This window comes from Myotis brandtii, unplaced genomic scaffold (assembly GCF_000412655.1).
Source record: "Myotis brandtii unplaced genomic scaffold, ASM41265v1 scaffold1237, whole genome shotgun sequence".
Lineage (NCBI taxonomy): Eukaryota > Metazoa > Chordata > Mammalia > Chiroptera > Vespertilionidae > Myotis > Myotis brandtii.
Genome location: NW_005354322.1, coordinates 136,914 through 156,750, shown reverse-complemented (window position 1 = coordinate 156,750; position 19,837 = coordinate 136,914). Strand labels below are relative to the sequence as shown.

Genomic DNA, 19,837 nt, shown 5'->3' with positions numbered 1-19,837 from the left:
TCCCTGAATTTCCTTAATTGCTTAACATACTTGCATGCTTAACATACAGTCTTTTGCATAGATAGGCATTTTTAATCCTATCCTATATAATAAAAGGCTAATATGCAAATTGACCAAATGGCAGAATGACTGGTTGCTATGACACACACTGACCACCAGGGGGCAGACACTCAATGCAGGAGCTGCCCCTGGTGGTCAGTGCGCTCCCACAGGGAGAGCGACACTCAGCCAGAAGCCAGGCTCACAACAGCACTAGGGATGTCCGGCTGACAGCTTAGGACAGCTCCCCTAACCTGGCAGTCAGATATCCCCTGAGGGCTCCCAGACCGGAAGAGGGCACAGGCCGGGCTGAAGGACCGAGTGCACAAATGTCATGCACCAGGCCTCTAGTTATATATAAGGACCATCATACTCAATGTGTTCTTTGGTGACTTGCTTTCATCCTGACTCAAGATTGTGTTACTAAAATTCACTTAAGTTAATATTTGAATTTACACAACATTTATTTTCACTACATGTACAGGTCCCCAATTTCTTTATTCGGCTGGTGAGCACAGCAATGGTGGTGGGAGCCTCTCCTGCCTCCATGGCAGCGGTAAGGAGAGAGTAGCGAACTGTTAGGAGCACCAAGCGCAGAGTGCCGAGCCCTGCTCGGGCTCCTCCACGGCCACCTACCACTTCACACACTGCTACACCCCGTGAGGGGTCCCACATTGCAAGAGGGCACAGTCGAGGCTGAGGGACCCCAACTAGTGCACGAATCCATGCACTGGGCCTCTAGTTCATTTATAAAATATATCTCTACATAAAACATTTAAAATGTTTCATTAATCATATTAACAATTATTTAAAAAATAATAATTAGTGTTTCTTAGGGTATTTCCTCCAAAATATGGGACAAGTGTTGGATATCACTAGTTATTCCTCCAGACTCCTTCTCCAACTTTTTCCATCCTGCTCTGTGCCCAGGGGGCTAATGTGTATGGATTACATTAGCAGGATTCTAAGCCATGCAATAGTCTCTGGCAGAAGACCTGCGGGAAGGGAAAAATGAAGTCAAGTTGATTATTTCCCTGGCTCTTTCCCATGAGATCAAGTTAAGTGGGCCAAATACTTCAGTCAAATTAACTGAAAGGATCTTAACACTTAATTTCTTTGTTTTCATTATAACACACTTTCTTCAGCTATATCTAGTGACTCTAAAACTATATTCCTTTATTACAATTTTTCTAGAACATAAATCTCCAATCTCCTGCAAGGGGCAGAAATAGGGTCATACTGAGAGCCTGATGATGATTATCTGGTTGTCAAGGTATGTAGGTAGGCAAACTAGTAATACTTTTTACATTGTTTTTCAGACTAATAGGTAAAGGTATCTAATTGCCTCCAGTTGTTTCGCCTTCCTGTAATTCTGCAGCCCAACATTCAGATTGTTTCTTGGTTTCTTCTCTGAAGGAGACTTCATGAAAAAAAATCATAATCTAGAATTTTTCATGGGATTCAAAGAAAATATCTGTATGAGGTGTTCCCAGAGGATGTTAATATAAAATATTCACATCTTCATATTTTGTTGAATGAGAGGTTTCAAATTCCATCATTATACAGATAGATGTTATACAGATAGATAAACTCAAAGATTTTAAAAACTTTGTTCTTTCTCAACATCATGATTTCAGGGCCTAGAGACCAAAAGAATCTACATCATAGAAAGCATTTCGGGGTTACTGAAAATGGCAGCAGAGTAAGTGGATGCTGCACAGACATGCTCCCAGGAACAAACTGGAAGTACAACTAAATACAGAAAAATTTCCTGAATAATCAACGGAAAACTTGCAGGAGAGAACCCTGGTACCCAAGAACCAAAAGTGGAGACCACATAGACACTGATTTATTTTGTATATTGAAAAAATAAAAATATAAAAATAAATAAACAAATAAAAAAGAAAGTATTTTGGTTATATGGAAAATAACAATATTCTCAAACCAGTTTTTCTATTTTGAATCAGGCATTTTTACCACAGCCACAAGGTAACTAAGAAAGGTGATATACAGATCTACCTCTGCACGGCGGTATATGCATAATTTAAGATGTAGAATGCGCTCCAACTTTTTTGGCTGCATTTTTTCTTTGTGCTCCTACATGGGGAGCATGCCCTTGCCTGTCTAACTTGCCCACAGAGTTCTAGAGGTACAAATAAACCACCTTTCACGAAGGATATCTAATAGGAGCTCTGGAGCCATGAGACAACACTTGGCTTTTATAGCTGAAATCAGAAGCAAAAGTAAATGTAAAGAGCCTTCATTTACTATACATAATCACCGCATTGCAGTTAATTCTAGATGCTTTTTATGGGCTCTTTGTTTCATTCTATTCCCTCTCACATGTGACAGCAAAAGGCCTTCTCTTAAGCCTTTAATGTTTAAAACAACAGACTGAACAGCTTAATAATTAACTTGATACTGCTCTACAGACTGTATCTTTTGATTTCTTAATGCATAACACAGATTATCTTAGTTGACGGAAACAACCTACGAAGTGAAAGTTCTATTAACCAGTTACTGTAGAAAGAAAACCTGGACTTCCAGCTCCTCGAGACAAGTACCTGGGTAAGTGATTTATCAACTCTGTCTTTAAAGTGCCCATAATTTGTATAAAACTAAACTCAACAATTGAAAAATTGAAGAATGAGATCTGGAAAATTCTACTATGGATGTTTTGCTTTATAAAGGGAAAACATTGTTTCGGAATTATTAGGCCCAGATTTCCTATCATAAATGGATAGGATTGCTTTTCATATTTAAAACTGTGCTGAGGTAGTTTACTCTACTAATTTTAAGTTTAAAAACCTAAATATAATTGTAAAAGCTATTAGTCTTCCGCCTTCTCAGTATTTCTATTTAACTTAAAGGAATATTCTTGTGTGATCCTCTGCTAGGATGCATTTTTAAAAATTCTGTGTATGGGGACATGAAAACCAAATCTTGCCAAAAATAGTTTTCAGATTCCCAAAGACAATGTATCCTTCAGCTGCTAGATAAATGCATTTTCCACCAATGACTGCTTTATTTCCTATTTCAAAAATATATGGAATATTTTTCACCACAATATGTACTTCATCTTTTTTATCATTAAATCACAGAACTACTACAGTGATAATGTGTTCTTAACATTCTGAATACTGATTACTTCCTCAAGGTTTCTGGAACAAGATTTAAGCTACTTTATTTAATTTTTTCATATGCACTATCGTGACTATCCTATTGTTACTTTTATGAATAATCATTTCAGTATGCCCTTGTTTACATCCCTTTGTCTTTTCCTTGGGTTCATTATCAAAGCAATATTCTAACATCAGTACAGAAAGCTCTGATAAATGAAGAGTCATACAGTATAATTAATTATTTTGTTTTAGTAATGAAAATATTTAACATTTTAACAAAAAATGAAAAAGACTCAATATATTTTACATCCAAATATTTTAAATTAAAGTTGTAGTAAGTCAATATTTGGGCTAATGCTTGTGACCAGTCAATATACTTTTTTTTTCAATGGACAAATGCTTCACTATTACTATTCTTTTTTAAAAAAAAATCTAAATATTTTCCTCAGATACATAAAAATTCAAGTCTTTGAAATTCATAAACCAATCTGCTGAAATGTTCCAAAATTATGTTTTTATTCTTAACTAGAGGCCCGATGCATGAAATTTGTGCAAGAGTAGGCCTTCCTTCCCCCAGCTGCCGGCACTGGCTTCCCTCTGGCAATGGGACCCGGGCTTCCCTTTCAGCTCCGGCTTCATCCAAAAGGTCATCTGGAAGGATGTCTGGTCTAATTAGCATATTACGCTTTTATTATTATAGATGGTATATAGATTTGTATAAAGCTATATGGAACTTTAAAATCATTACATCCTCAAATACAGACAATATATAGTTGAAACCTTATACTGTCATATGATATCTAAATTTCTAGATAATCTAAAAGAAGTGTTTATGCAATTAAAAATAGTTCATTTTTGGCTCATCAGCTCATTTAGTATTTCATGATGGCCCAAAGAAGTTAGAGGATGTTCTCAACATCAATTCCATTCTTTGTTCTCCATGGAATATTAGCAAAGTTTTATCTTTGTTATTTGAATCTAAGAGCAATGTCTTCTTGTGTTCTGAAACTTGGTACAAATAACCATGGAAGTCTTTAATATTGATTTCAAAAGTCGATAGGAGGTAGCTTTTGCAGAGTATTTGCCTGGACCTGTGGCCAGGTGGCAAACGACTTATGACAAGGCAGATTTTAAAATGTTCCTGTCTAAGATACACTAGTGAGTTGAAGCAAGTAGTTATCTATTTCTATGAAGAATTGCAGGGCAGCTTTATTAAGCTTCACAGTGTATACTTCTCACTCCATCTCATCTCACCACATCCTGAAAATAGATTTTAAATAGGAATAAAAGTGGAGATAATATTAATATTTCATAGAGAAGAGAAATTCATTGTTAGGGAAAAGGTTTGGTGATAAGAGATCTAACATTGTCCAGTTGATTTTCATTAGGTCTGATTCAGCTCACCATGGAACACTTTGCTGTTCGAAACATGGGATTAAAATTAACCCTAACTCTAGTCTTCTCAATTTATCAGGAATTAACAATGCTTTTAGCTTACATAAATACCATTATTTCTCAAAGACACCTCATTCTGTCTACTATCCTCAAAAGAAACTGTTATAAAAGTTACTGTACTCATAGAAGTTAAAGATGGGCAAAGAAAAAGGAAACTTATTTTAAAAGAGAATAATGAGCCTTGTTGGTGTGGCTCAGTGGTTGAGCATCAACCTATGAACCAGGAAGTCATGGTTCAATTCCCAGTCAGGGCATATGACCAGCTTGCAGGCTGGATTCCCAGTGTGGGGAGTGCAAGAAGCAACCAATCAATGATTGATGTTTCTCTCATCATTGATGTTTCTATCCCGCTCGCTCTATACCTCTCCTTTCCCTCTGGATAAATAAATACACTTATAAATGTGTGTATATATATGTATTTGAGTTGAGAAACAGATACAGAAATAGGTGAAAAAAAAGTAACAATGCTATTGTCTAAGACAGAATCAAAACAAGAAGAGTTAAGTGGTAAAAAAGTGAATCTATGGCAATAAATATTATAATGTATAATAAATACAAAACAGTTTAAATTTTATGCTTCAAATAGTATATTTTCAAAGAAAAAATAAAATCTCTTATACAGTATGTTAAAAATGTGGGATAAATTAGTAGAAACATGCAGAGGAATATCTTACACACTAATAATCTATTCAATAGATTAAATTTAAAAAGATTTTAAAGATTAAAAGTATATTAATATTGACAAGCCCACAGCCAATATCATACTCAATGGGCAAAAACTAAGAGTTTCCTTTAAGATCAGGAATAAGACAGGGATGTCTACTTTATCCACTCTGATTCGACATTGTACTAGAAGTCCTAGCCACAGCAATCAGATAAGAAGAATAAATAAAAACCATCCAATTTGGAAAGCAGTATGGAGTTTACTAAAAAAATTAAAAATGAAACTTCCTTATGAACCAGAGATTCCATTTCTGGGAATACATTTAACATAACCCAAAACACTAATTTGAAAAAATATATGCACACCTATATTCATAGCAACATTATTTACAAGAGCCAAATTTTGGAAGCAGCCAGAGTGCCCATCAGTAGATGAGTGGATAAAAAAAGCTGTGGTACATTTAAGTAATGGAATACTATTCAGCCATAAAAAGGAAGGAAATCTTACCTTTTGTGACTGCATGGATTGTCCTGGAGATTACTATGCTAAGTGAAATAAACTAGCCAGAGAAATAGAAATACCATATGATTTCACTTATGTGAGGAAATCTAATGAAAAAAATAGAAACAGACTCATAGATATAGAAAACAGACTGATAGTTATTAGAGGGGAGGAGGTATGGGAGACTAGGTGAAAAAATGGAAGGGATTAAGCAAAAAAAGAAAAAAACTCTTAAACACAGACAACAGTATGGTGATTACCAGAGGGAAAGGGGGTTGGGGGAGCTAGAAGAAGCTAAGGGGAGAAAAATGGTTAAGAAGGACACTTGACTTTGGGTGGTAAACACACAATACAATATACCGATGATGTATTGTAGAATTGTACACCTGAAACTATATTTAAAAACAAATAAAGTTCAAAATACCCACATATACAAACACACACATACACAATTATGTTTTTAATGTTGATACATGTTTATTGTCTTATTTCTAACATATATTCCATGTAGGCGGACAAATAAGCCAGACCTATTATAAAGCAGAGTTGCTTATACTTTTAGGAACTGACATGTCTTCCATTGCTATGGTACTGGGAAGCTGTTTTCTGGATTTTTTAAAAATATTTTTTTTATCGAGTTCAGAGAGAGAAAGGGAGAGGTAAAGAGACAAAGAAACATCAATGATGACAGAGAATCATTGATTGACTGCCACCTGCATGCCTCCTAATGGAGATTGAGTCCACAACCTGGGCATGTGCCCTGTCTGGGAATTGAATCATGACCTCCTGGTTCATAGGTTGATGCTCAATCATTGAGCCATACTGGGCTGGGCTGTTTTCTGGATTTTATTAGGCCCTTGGGACCCCAAATTAACTCTTCACCAAAAAATAGCTATGTTAAAAGACCCTAACAATAAAATACCGCCTAATAGCACATGGCATCCAGTACTTCCTGACTATGTAAAATTAAGTGTCTGAGGACATCAAAGAACAGGGAATATTTCACATTAGAATTTCTGTGAGATGGAGGAGTAGGTGCAATTATCTCCTCTTAAAGGCTAAAGTTCCCAAGCACTTACAGGATTAATGACTTGCTCAAGAGTGATTAAAAGGCAGAGATTAGATACAAAAACTTAGACTCATCTCTTTTTGTGTGGGACTGAGTGAAGGATAGTGAATGGTTCTCTAGGTGAAGAAAATGCATTTTTCTTCTGCTTTGAGGCAGTGTTGAAATTAAAAAAGAGCACAAACTCTTAGGTTAGGATGGTATAAATGGAGATAATATTATACTTTTAGTAATACTTAAGCTACATTGAGCAATTTTTACATGCCAGACAGCATGCTGCATCTTTATACACATTAAATCATTTCTTTATGAGATTATAACAATGACAATAACAGTGACAATGATTCTATGAACTGGACACTAACTGATAAAATGTTGGCAAGATCTAGATTTTTGCTGCTAAGTTCTAGATTTTTCTAGCAGTGGTCTTTTCCAGCAACAAAGCTAAATGCTTTCACCGTTAGGTGTATTACATCACAGAATTTGAAACCTGATTTTACCATATTTTTGTAGTTGGGCAAGTTGCATAAACTCTGATAATTTCTAATGATAATATGAATCAAAGCTATAGGTAGAAGTGGAAATTATAATGCCTATAAGTGCTCAATAAATATTAACCTTCTTCATAGTCTTTGCCTTAATATTACTCCATGTTGCTTTAGTCAACTAAATTTGATTATGATATAAATTAATATTGTTTGTGGGAAAAGAACATGGCCTCATTTCTAGGAATTCAGGGAACAAACAAAATGCAATAGTTAAAAGCCAAGTAATTGAATCAATTATTTTAGAGAGAAACTACCACAGGTCATGTGAAAAGTACATAATAGAAGCTTCTGTAAATGTCTACTTTAAGTTTTTATAAAAGTGAAGCAGTATCCTAAAGGGATCTTTCAGCAATAAAGGAGTGTTCTGTTCAACTGCTCATTCTTTTCTTGTTTCTTCTGTTGTGACTTACAAAATATAGTTTATTAATCAAAGAATAACAATTTCACTTAAAATTGTATGATGTTACAGATGAAACAAACTAGGGTGACCATTTTGTACATTTTCCATATTATTTGTTTGTTTGTTTTAAAAATATTTTTATTGATTTCAGAGAGGGAGGGAGAGAGAGGTAGAAATATAAATGATGAGAGAGAATCATTAATGATGAATGAGAGAGAATCATTGATTGACTACCTCCTGCATGCCCCACACTGGGGATCCAGTCTTCAACCTGGGCGAGTGCCCTAACCCGGAATCTAACCTGGTCAATGCCCAACCACTGAGCCATGCTACCTGAGCATCCCATATTTTTTAGATAGGTAAAATATGGCTCAGATATATGAGGTAAGTTGCTCAGGTCAGACTGCTAGTTTATGGAAGAGCTGGACCAAAAGTCTCTCTTCAGGTTCCCAAGGCTGTGCTTAGAAGAACCCCACAAATATAGCATTTCTATTGTTAAAATATATTAGTTTTACATAAAAGAAGCTAATAAATCCATTCTCTTTAGGTAAATAATCTGTTAAATATCAAAATACCACTTTCTAGGAGAATAATGTATCAGTTTAATATTCAATTTTTCTTAATGATTAAGGCACATCATACTTTTAGGTATAATAATATTTCATTATTTTAACTCACCAATGGACATAAGAATCCATAATTTCATTCAGGTTAACATGGACTAGCATTTATTTTAACAACATAAAGGATATTAAATTGTGTCCAAGGTCTCACAGTTATCCTCTAGAGGAAGTTATGTTTCAAGGGACATCTTCAGAGAAGTAAACAAAAGATGCCTAAAGGACAGGATCAGCTTCGGCAACATTTCCTGAGCTTTTACCAACTCAATTTCTCTCACATAGTGTTATATCCCACTAAGCCTTTCATCCTTTTAATGATTTTTGGCTCTGATTCTTGAGGATATTCATTTAAAGTTCTCAGGAGTTTAAAGGTAAGTTCAATTTGACTGCATTTCTTCCATGAATACATTGGAGTGTTTTAGGAATCATAATGCTAATTTAAGATATTGAACTCATGCAAAATTTGAATACACTTATCTGATTTGTTCCTCTTCAAGGGATGGCCTAAAAAAAAAGATAATGGCAAAAACACAGATATTCCAAAAATTTCCAAATACTGTACATAAATTAAAATATTTTATTATACAATTTTAAAACATAAAACAATGTTAAAATGTACAATTTGTCCCTTTAGAAATGGTTCCAGATAAAATTTTATATCATCATCTAAAATATATGGATATTGAATGAAAAATATTAATAAAACGAATCATTAATGTGAATCAGGTTTTATTAAAGTCCTTTAATATGCAGTATAGTAGATTAAATCTCCATGTATTTATGAAGCACCTTAATGTGTGCAATATTGAGCAAAAAGGAATACTGCTTATCTTTTCTACATAGAATATTCTTTTGTACCTCTAATTAACCAAACTTCATGGTTAAAATCAAATCACACCAACCTGTGCTACAGATCTGATGACCACCTTACCATAATTTGGCACTTCTCTTATGTTGTCTTGTGTTGAAATTTATCGTTTCAATGTTTATATTTAGAAGGGAATATAGGAAAGTAATTATTATTAGTGATTCTGTTGTCAGACTATCTGGGTTCAAACCCAGTCCTGCCACTTACTGACAGTGTGACCTGGGTAAGTTACTAAAGCTTTCTCTAAGTTAATTTTAATTCCCCTCTTGGTAAAATGAGGGTAATAGATTTAAATTTCACTAAAAACAGGATTTTGTGTGTGTGTGTGTGTGGGGGGGTGCATGTGTATGAGAGTGTGTATGTATTTTGAAAAATGATTTAGAATGTAAACTTCTTGTTGATTGGGACTACTGATACTTCCCAGTATATCTCAGAGTGTTAGGTTGCTAATCAAAATTATAATCATAACAAAATAACTCAATCCCTGACTATTCCAGCTAGAGTATTAGGGAAGCTTCATTTCATTTCAATACACATTCATTAACCTTGATAAAGTCAAGTCCTCCTGGAAAAAAAGAATCTAAATTCTAATCAAAGAAACAGACATTATAAACTGATAAGACACTAAAAATGTATAAAATAACATCAGTACATCCAAAATATGGAAAAGGAGAATAACTACTTTTTTTAGGTTACCAGAAAGGCTTTTCAGAGGTTGTGCAATTCATACAAGATTTTGAGAATGAACAGGAGTTTTCCAGGTAGACAAGAAAAGTAAAAGTATGAACTCAAAGACAGGAACATGCAATTGCAACATCTAGGTGTGAGGGGGTGGATGCATTTTTTTTTTAATTGCCTGTTGCTAGAGGCTAAAGTCTAACTGCAGTGCGAGGTAAACAGAGGGAGGAGTTTAAATGTAAAAAACCATGGTGAAGTTCTTTACACTTTACCCTTTCAGATTTTTTAGAGGTATCTTATAGAGAGTTGGCAGGAAGAAGGGAGGAACTGAGCTTAGAGATAAGGTGACTAATTCAAAGGCCATTGCCAGAATTTATGATGATAAGGACACAAATTAAGGCATTTTTTCTGAGTAATAATACTAATAATGATTTTTCTGGGTAATAATCTAGATAGATATATAAAAGACTAAGTGTCCATCCATCTGACCAGTAGCTATGACCACCAGGGGGCAGACGCTCAATGCAGGAGCTACCATGACACACACTGGCCATCTATATGTATAAAAGCCTAAGCGACCGAACAACCTAACAACTGGTCAACGTTCAACTCAGGAGCTGTCCCCTGGTGGTCAGTGCACTCCCACAGCCAACCTCCCATGGCCAGCCAACCTCCCACAGCCCTGATTGGCCCTGATCACCGGTCAGGCCAAGGGATCCCACCTGTGCATGAATTCATGCACCAGGCCTCTAGTTTAAAAATAAATGGCACCATGGACCTGGCACTGACAAACCAACACTCTGCTTCCCCCAAGTGGTACACACCGGAGCACCACTACCCCAGAGCGACACCCCACCAAATCGCAGCCAATGCTGCTGAGACCCCATGGCACAAAATGCGGTCCACAGCCCAGCCCAGCCTGGAAATAGTAGCTTTGGGCGCCAGGTAATGACATCATGTAGCAACACCCAGCTTCCTCTCCCTAGCGACTAGCCTCCTTGCAGTTTCTTCAGCCCAGGAACATGACTTGCTTTATAGTCAGGTGCAAATATTTTACAATTTAACCAAATGTTTGTGAAGGGTTTTCATGTGCCTCATCTAATTTGATCCTTACAGAAGTCCTGGAGTAGGTAGATAGGAGACTTGGTAGAATCCCATTTTCTTTTCATTAGCCAGACAATGAAGATTTAGAAAGTTTAGAAACTTGACCCGACTGAAAAGAAGTAAGAAATGGTGGACCTTGAAAATGACTTCAGGTTTTCTCACTGCGCAGAATATAGTCAAACACTGCTGCAGTTAAATATTTTACCCTTTGTTCTCCCTGCACGATCTACAATAATAATCTGCTTTGAGTTGATATTTACTGCTGTATTGCTGACAATTACCTGAAAGAGAAGTTGGGGTGCTTCACTGGGCTGGAAAAAGTTTAACTAAATCAGAAAGCAGGTCTAATTAAGCAAGTTTATCTATATATATATAAAGCTCACAGGTGCCAATCACATGCATGTGTTTTGATCTGTCATTGTCAATCATGAATTTGGTTGACACTTCTATTATAGAGAAAGGGTGAATAGCGATATTAAAATATTTATTCTAATTAATTTCCTTTCAATGTGTATGGATACTTGTAATGATAATATTAATAATGGCTATGCTTTATCGAATATACACCATGTTTTATCAATATACATGTTACATCCATCATCTTATTTCTCCATCACAATAGCTGTGCAAAGTTAGTAAATCATTACCTCCACTTTAAGATTAAAAAATTGAATTAGAATTTTGATTGTCCAGAGTCACATTGGTAGTGAATGACAGATCTAGCATATTACTTATGATTCTAGGGACCTAACAGTCTTAACTACTGAGATAGTTCATGAAGAGAAGCTGCTTTTCCCAGGGACACTTGAAAGAAAAAGAAATAATCAGATTTGTGAAATGATTGGATTTGGAAAAGTTAAAGAGAAGACAGAATCTCTAGATTGCTGATGTGAGTGGTGAGGTGAATATGGTGTCACCAAATTGTAAGTTACATAGGCACTTTAGGACAAAAACTGTTCACTGAACAAGGCTCATAAGTTATACTTGTGATTATTAAGTTTGAAACTTTATGGTATTTATAAATCCCAAGATTTTTAGTAAAAGCAAAAAGCAAACAACAACAAAAAACTGCAACTAATATCTAATTATATACTCCACCCTCAGTGACACTCAGGAACATCCAGATTCAGTTGCATATCACCATTCTCTCATATAATAGACAGAACTACTGCTCGAAGTATGCATAATGGCAGTCAGTGGACCCTCTTATTCTTGTGAGACTAGTCAGAAACCCAGTATATCCCAGACACACTTAATTACCCAGAAATAACCCTGAAATCTTTAGTTTCTTACCACATAATTTAGCGAAGTATTCACAATTCATCCTCACTTTTTGCACTGTAGGCACATAGACCTTATTTCTCTGTCCCAGAATGAAAGCATAGGGTCTTTATACATGCTAGTTCCTGGCTGGAAAGTTCTCCTCTTTTCCAAATTAACTCTTGCTTTTTATTCTGTTCTAATGATCTATGTACCCTTTTTTTTATACCACCATACTGTTTTTATTACTATAACTTTGTAATATAGTTTGAAATCATGGAGTGTGATGCCTCTCCAGCTTTGATTTTCTTTCTTAAGATTACTTTGGCTGTTTTGGGTCTTCTGTGGTTCCACACATATTTTAGGATTGTTTGTTCTATTTCTGTGAAAGATGTCTTTGAAATTTTGACAGGGATTACATTGAATCTATAGATTACCTTGGATGGTATGGACATTTTAAAAATATTAATTCTTCCAATCCATGAGTACAGAATATTTTTCATTTATTTGTGTCTTCAGTTTCTTTCCTTAATGTCTTATAGTTTTCAGTGTATAGGTCTTTATTTCTTTGGTTAAATTTATTCCTAGATATTTTTTATGTAATTGCAAATGGGATTATTTTATTAATTTCTCTTTGTGATAGTTTTTTATTAACTTATATGTATGCAACAGGTATTTGTATATTGATTTGGTATCCTGTGACTTCATAAACTTTTAAAGTAAAAGGTATTTGGATGAGGTAGGATAAGGGTGGAGTTGTAAGGACTTGAAAAAAGAGAAATAAAGAAGATAAGAAATTGCACTTTGGAAAAGATACAGTTAGGTTATGTCTATTGGCTTCAGAGTGTTCTGATTTTAATTATTGAAGTAAGATACAGCAGCTGCTAAAGGACCTCAGGAAGCTAAAACCTTAATCAGAGCAATGTATTTCCAATGCTACACTTATCTCAAGTCCCCCCCCCCCTTTATTCTTGTGGTCTGTTGTAGAATAATTTACTTTTAGCTAATTTACATTCTGTGGCTCAGCCTGTAATTTAAGGAAGTACTAAGTTAGGCCACTCCTGATTTTATAGTTAAGAACATTCAGAGTAGTCATGGGGCTTATTCACATTCCCACTGCAATGAATTGGCAGCACTGTGGTTAAGAAGGACACTTTCTTCTAACTCTAAAGTCCAGTAATTTTATTACATATCCCAGAAGTCTTTGTATACCCATTAAAAATATTGATGATATTATCATATAACCAGTACATATAAAGTAAATTGTGCAAGACCTCATTGGTTTTTACAATACTTTTTTTCTTCTGCTGATTTGTAATGCACAGTACTGTGATCTGATGCTGCTAGACCTAGAGAAATGAAATATGTCCTTAGTGAATAACATGTAATTAATTTTAATCATATTGATGTTATGTAAAACAAAGGCTTTTTAACTTGTGCCTCTTTGCATAAAATATAGTCTCTCAAACATGGACAACAAGCTGGATATCTACAGAAGGGAGTTAGTGGATGTTCAGGGTGTTCCTCTCTTCTGGAGCATTGCTGAGGAGTGGTCCCAGGTGGAATCATTTGAAAGCCGACCAGATGACCTTTTGATCGCCACCTATCCCAAATCTGGTAAGACCTTTTCATTTATTTGTGCAGTTGACCCTTGAACAACATGAATTTGAACTTCATGGATCTACTTACTTAAGGATTTAAAAAATATATATACAGTTGACTGTCCATATTCCCAGGTTGTGCATCAGCAGATTCAACCAACTGCAGATGGAAAACAGTATTTTCTTTTCTTTTTCTTTATTGATTAAGGTATTACCTATGTGACCATATGCCCCCAGAGCCCCTCGACCCCTCCACTCATGCCCTTACCCACCTGGTGTTTGTGTCCATTGGTTAGGCTTATATGCTTGCATACAAGTCCTTTGGTTGATCTCTCCCCCTTACACCACCCTTCCCCTACCTTCCCTCTGAGGTTTGATGGTCTGATCGATGCTTATCTGTCTCTGGATCTTTTTTTGTTCATCAGTTTATGTTGTTCATTGTATTCCACAAATGAGTGAGATCATGTGATATTTATCTTTCTCTGACTGGCTTATTTCGCTTAGCATAATGCTCTCCAGTTCCATCCATGCTGTTGCAAATGGTAAGAATTTCTTCGTTTTTACAGCAACAGTATTTTCCATCTTCAGATAGGAATTCAAGGATGTTGAGAGCTGACTGCATTGTTCTACTACATCATTTTATATAAGACACATGAGCTTCTGGGGACTTGGGGATCTTCAAGGATCCTGAAACTTTCTGTGAATACAAAGGACAGATGTCTGTGGTTAAGTTTTGAGGGAGACAAAAGTTAGAGTCAGAACCCCTAACCCCTGCATTGTTCAAAGGCACTGTACTTGATGATTACTTATTCATCCATATGTGTAAGCCCAATGATTAGCAGATCACTTGTTAAAGGATCATTGTAGCTGTTTGTTGCTGGTGTAGTTTTGTTTCAAATTAGACAAACTCACTTCCTATTCTGAAAGACCCACAATTAAATGGAAGCTCTATCTAAAGAAAAATTAATGCTGTTGTTTTGTTTTCCTTTTAAAATTCAAATAAAAAATATTAAAACTGTACATATAAATGATTTGGTACATTAGAATATGAATATATATACACCTATATAATTTAATGTTTAAATATTTTGTTCATTTTAATATTTTAAAATATTTTGTAAAATATTAATATTTCATTGTTTTCAACATGTTTTATAAATATGTTTAGAAATACTTTGTTATAAATTTAAACAACTGCTCTCCTTAGTAAACAGTCTCAAAAAGAGAATGTAAGCCCTACACACTGAAAACTATAAGACTTAAGGAAAGAAACTGAGAAATAATATGAGTTGTTTTGCTATTTTTATATATTTACTAGAGGCTCAGTGCACAAAAATTTGTGCACTCGGGGGGGTCCCTCAGCCTGGCCTATGCCCTCTTGCAGTCTGGGACCCCTTGGAGGATGTCCACCTGCTGGCTTAGGCCTGCTCCCTGGGGGATCGGGCCCAAGCTGGCAGTCAGACATCCCTCTGGCAGTCCGGGAGCCCTCAGGGGATGTACACTTGCCAGCGGGGAGCAGGCCTAAGCTGCAGTTGGACATCCTTAGCACTGCTGAGGAGGCGGGAGAGGCTCCCACCACCACCGCTGTGCTGGCAGCCGTCAGCCTGGCTTGTGGCTGAGCAGAGCTCCCCCTGTAAGAGTGCACTAACTACCAGGGGGCAGCTCCTGTATTGAGCGTCTGCCCCCTGGTGGTCAGTGTGTGTTATAGTGACCAGTCATTCCCAGTTGTTCTGCTGTTAGGGTCAGTTTGCATATTACCCTATTATTATATAGGATAGAGGCCTGGTTCATGGGTGGGAGCCGGCTGGTTTGCCCTGAAGGGTGTCCCGGATCAGGATGGGGGTCCCGCCGGGGTGCCTGGCCAGCCTGGGTGAGGGGCTGATGGCTGTTTGCAGGCTGGTCAAGCCCCCCCCCCAGTGGGGACCCTCACCCCACGGGGGTTTGGCTAGCCTGGGGGAGGGGGTGATGGCTGTTTTCAGGCTGGCCACATCCCCTTTAGGGTGGGGGGTCCCCCCTGGGGTGCCTGGCCAGTCTGGGTGAGGGGCTGAGGGCTGTTTTCAGGTTGGCCGAGCCCTCCTGGCGATGGAAGCTCCCAGCCTCTCCTTTTTTTCTTTTTTCTTTTTTTATTCTGGTATTTATTTACCTTCTATAATTGAAACTTTGTAGCATTGAGAGGAGCTCAGAGCCGGCCATGGTGGGGGGGAGGGAAGCTTGGCTTCCTCCATCATTGGGGCAACCAAGCCTCCTGCTTGCTCCAGCTCTGGGGCTGCCGGCCACCATCTTGGTTGGGTTAATTTGCATATAGTCGCTCTGATTGGCTGGTGGGTGTGGCTTAAGGCATAGCAAAGGTACGGTCAATTTGCATGTTTGTCTTTTATTAGTGTAGATTAATAGGAAACTATTAAGAAAGTCTTTGGCATGTTCCCACTGAACCATACCAGCCAGGGAAAGCTAACTAAACCATATCTTTTTTTCAAAACTCAGAGAAAAATAAACATTTTCAACTGAAAGCATATCTAAAATGGAATTTCTTTCTGTCAAATTTCATTGGCCACAATTTGAACCACCCATTTCAACATAGGAAATGAAATATGTTGAATTTAGGTCTCTTTTGTTCTGTGAATGATTGCTTAAGCCTATGCATATTACGCAAAAAAACTGTTCAAGTATAGTATTGAGTTGACCCACCTTTTTCTTAGTACTGTAATTGTCTGAGTTAGAAGGATAGAGATGAGTCTTGTAGTCGTGATTTAGGGACATGAAGGAGTAAGAGTTGTCCACAAAAAGGACTAAATAAAAATGAGGCCTAAAGTACTCTAATATCTGGAACCAATTCAAAGGTGCCTCCATATGCAGATCATTCTTCAAAAACTATGCTGTTTGCATGGATTAATTATTTAATTTTTTAGTTCCCACCCTTAATGATTATTCAGTTTGAGACTATCATTACATGTTTCGTAAAAGGGAAAGAGCAGGTAACAATTAAGAAGATAGTTTTCTCTTATGAATTGTAATCACTTTTTAAACAGTATCTTGATAACCAGATCATTGAGTGACATAGACAATTAAATGGAGCATATGCTCATGTACATTATAGCAATTTCTCAGAATCTGGTGAGACGCAATTTCATAAAGAACAGAGTAACTGTGTTCAAACAGAATATATTGTCTTTGACTTGGAAGTGTCACACTGGTCACCACAGATAAAATGACAAAGTTCTCTTTGTTTTCCTTCACCCCTGTTTTTCTCTTCACCAAAATGAATCATAAGTGTCTATAATGAAAGAGTATTTACTTATTCTAATAATCATATTATACTCCACTTCCACCAAAGATAATATCTGAATAAGAAGAAATTTTGATGAAAATATATATATATATGTATATGTATATATAGATATATATTTTGTTAATAGGACTGGTGGAAGTCTTTAACATTTGAATATTTGGTGATCCTTACACACACAAAAAAATTCAGTTTTACCCAAAGGGCCCTTTCAGTCCCAAAGAATAATAGTCTTTTTGATATTAATAAAAATGTACAAATTGGAGTTCAGAGTCATTAAAATTGGCTGCTTCCCCCATGTATCCCACACAGGAAAATGAGCTATCATTACTTCCACAACATCTCTTTTCTAAAATTTTGTTTGTTAATTTTTATTGATTAATTTGAGAGAAGAGAGAGAGAGAGAGAAACATTGATTTGTTATTCCACTTATTGATGCATTCATTGGCTGATTCTAGTTTGTGGCCTGACCAGAGATTGGAACCAGCAACCTTGATGTATGGGAGGATGCTCTAACCAACTGAACTACCCAGTCAGGGCCCACAATGTCTCTTTTATACCCCATATTTTACTTCCTTTTCAGGCTTTACTTTTATGAGTATTTTAATCAGATTTGACACACTTGCACAATACATGCATACAGCATATGTTCACGATAAATAAGGACGTCTACTAGAAAAAGAGAGAAGAGAAAAAAGGCATGAATTCAAAGAGCACGGTTTTGTTTTTGATGTTACATAATGTCTTGTGACTGTCTCATACTCTTTTTGACAGAAAAGTTTAGAGTTCCTTCTCTCTCTCTTTCTTTTTTTTTTTTTTTTCCAGGAACAACCTGGGTCAGTGAAATAGTGGATTTGATCTATAACAATGGAGATGCAGAGAAATGTAAACGGGATGCAATATACAACCGAGTGCCATTCATGGAACTTATAGTTCCTGGAATCGAAAATGGTATTTTCTCTTAAAGTTCTTTTTCACCATAGGAGTAAATTCCTCTATCTTTTAGTGGTGTCTAGAGGAGTGATGATGAAAAATGATACAGATATGAATCATAAGTGTCTATAATAAAAGAGTATTTACTTATTCTAATAACCATATTATACTCCACTTCCACCCAAAGATAATATCTGAATAAGAAGAAATGTTGATGAGTATATATATTTTTTTGTTAATAGGACCGGTGGAAGTCTTTAACATTTGAATATTTGGTGATCATTACACACAAAAAAATTCAGTGTTTGATTCAATATAGAATCATATCTACTGCTAGTTAGCTGATCTTTACAGACTCAAGAAAAAAAATGTTGAATTTAGGTCTCTTTTGTTCTGTGAATCGTTGCTCAAGCCTATGCAGATTAGGCCGCAAACTATTCACGTGTAGTATTGAGTTGACCCACCTTTTTCTTAGCACTTGAAAAAGAAGTCTTACATTATTACATTGTTATAAAGTCTTACATTATTAAAATTTTTTAAATTAGTCATGAACCTCATAGCTTAATTTGATCTCAAGAAAGCTGGAAAGGGATGAAGTACAAATTGCCAGTTATAAAAATAGTCATGGGGATGTAAAGTCTACTAGACTTAAACCAGGGTGATCACTTCAAAAGATATTATAATGTCTAATCACTATGTTGTACACCTAAATGAATATTATATTGTATGTCAAGTGTAATTAAAAAATAAATTTAAAAATATATATTAAAATGCCAAAAAATAAAACAGAAAAGGGATATTGAAACTCTCTAGTTCCATTTCCTCACATTGTAAATGAGGCAAAGAAGAAGATAAATGAAGGAAAAATTTGGACATCTTGACCTACTGCTGTTTCTGTCTCATCAGATATTATATATGAAGATTTTATATTTAATACAAAGATAATAAACTCTACAATTCATAGGCAATAAAACAGCCTAACTAACCAGAATTAATCATTTTTTAATCTTATATGGATTTTAGATTTATATGAGGTCATTTAGCCATATAATCATTTCAAGCCATATAGTGGGGTTAAAGTTTACAAAGTCTTAGATTATATTGTAATTGACCTTTATGATTCCACATTTATAATGTAATTTAACTTTTATGCTTATAGGCATTGAAGATTTGAAAAAAATGCAGTCTCCTCGATTAGTGAAAACACACTTGCCTGTTCAACTTCTTCCTTCTTCATTTTGGAAGAATAACTGCAAGGTAGCAAAATTTAAATAAAAAGATTCTTATTTGTGTTGTAATTTCTTTTACTAATTATGTAGGAATTAAGATGAGTTTTCAACCCCTGGGTAAATCATTGTAAAAAAATAATAATGTGGTCCATACATTAAAGATCAAAATATACCAATGGATTTCACTGCTATAGCTAAGGGATTTCTAATACTCAGTGCCCAAGCCATAAGATTCTCTCAGGTTTCCCTTCTCTAAAATACCTTTCTGTCTAAATCCTTTCACTGTCCACTTGTAAACAATAGATATTTAAATAACCCAGAACTGCTTATTCATGAATTCAGTGTCATTGCAATTTATAAATATCTATACTAATAAAAGAGTAATATGCTAATTAGACCAGGAAACCTTCCGGACATCCTTCCAGACAAAGCCATGGTGGTGGGGCTGAGGCAGAGGCAGTTA

The 19,837-nt window shown here is 35.8% G+C and overlaps 1 protein-coding gene across 1 annotated transcript in view; it reads left to right on the top strand.

Moving 5' to 3' along the window:
* The first annotated feature begins 2,335 nt into the window (after positions 1 to 2,335).
* LOC102247199 (sulfotransferase 1 family member D1) overlaps positions 2,336 to 19,837 on the top strand; it is a 34,348-nt gene continuing 16,846 nt past the window's right edge. Inside the window, exons 1-4 of the mRNA XM_005859265.2 lie at positions 2,336 to 2,607; positions 13,785 to 13,942; positions 18,038 to 18,163; positions 19,305 to 19,402. Of these exons, the coding sequence (XP_005859327.1) occupies positions 13,795 to 13,942; positions 18,038 to 18,163; positions 19,305 to 19,402 (372 nt within the window). The 5' untranslated portion in view covers positions 2,336 to 2,607; positions 13,785 to 13,794. The remainder of the gene's footprint in view (positions 2,608 to 13,784; positions 13,943 to 18,037; positions 18,164 to 19,304; positions 19,403 to 19,837) is intronic.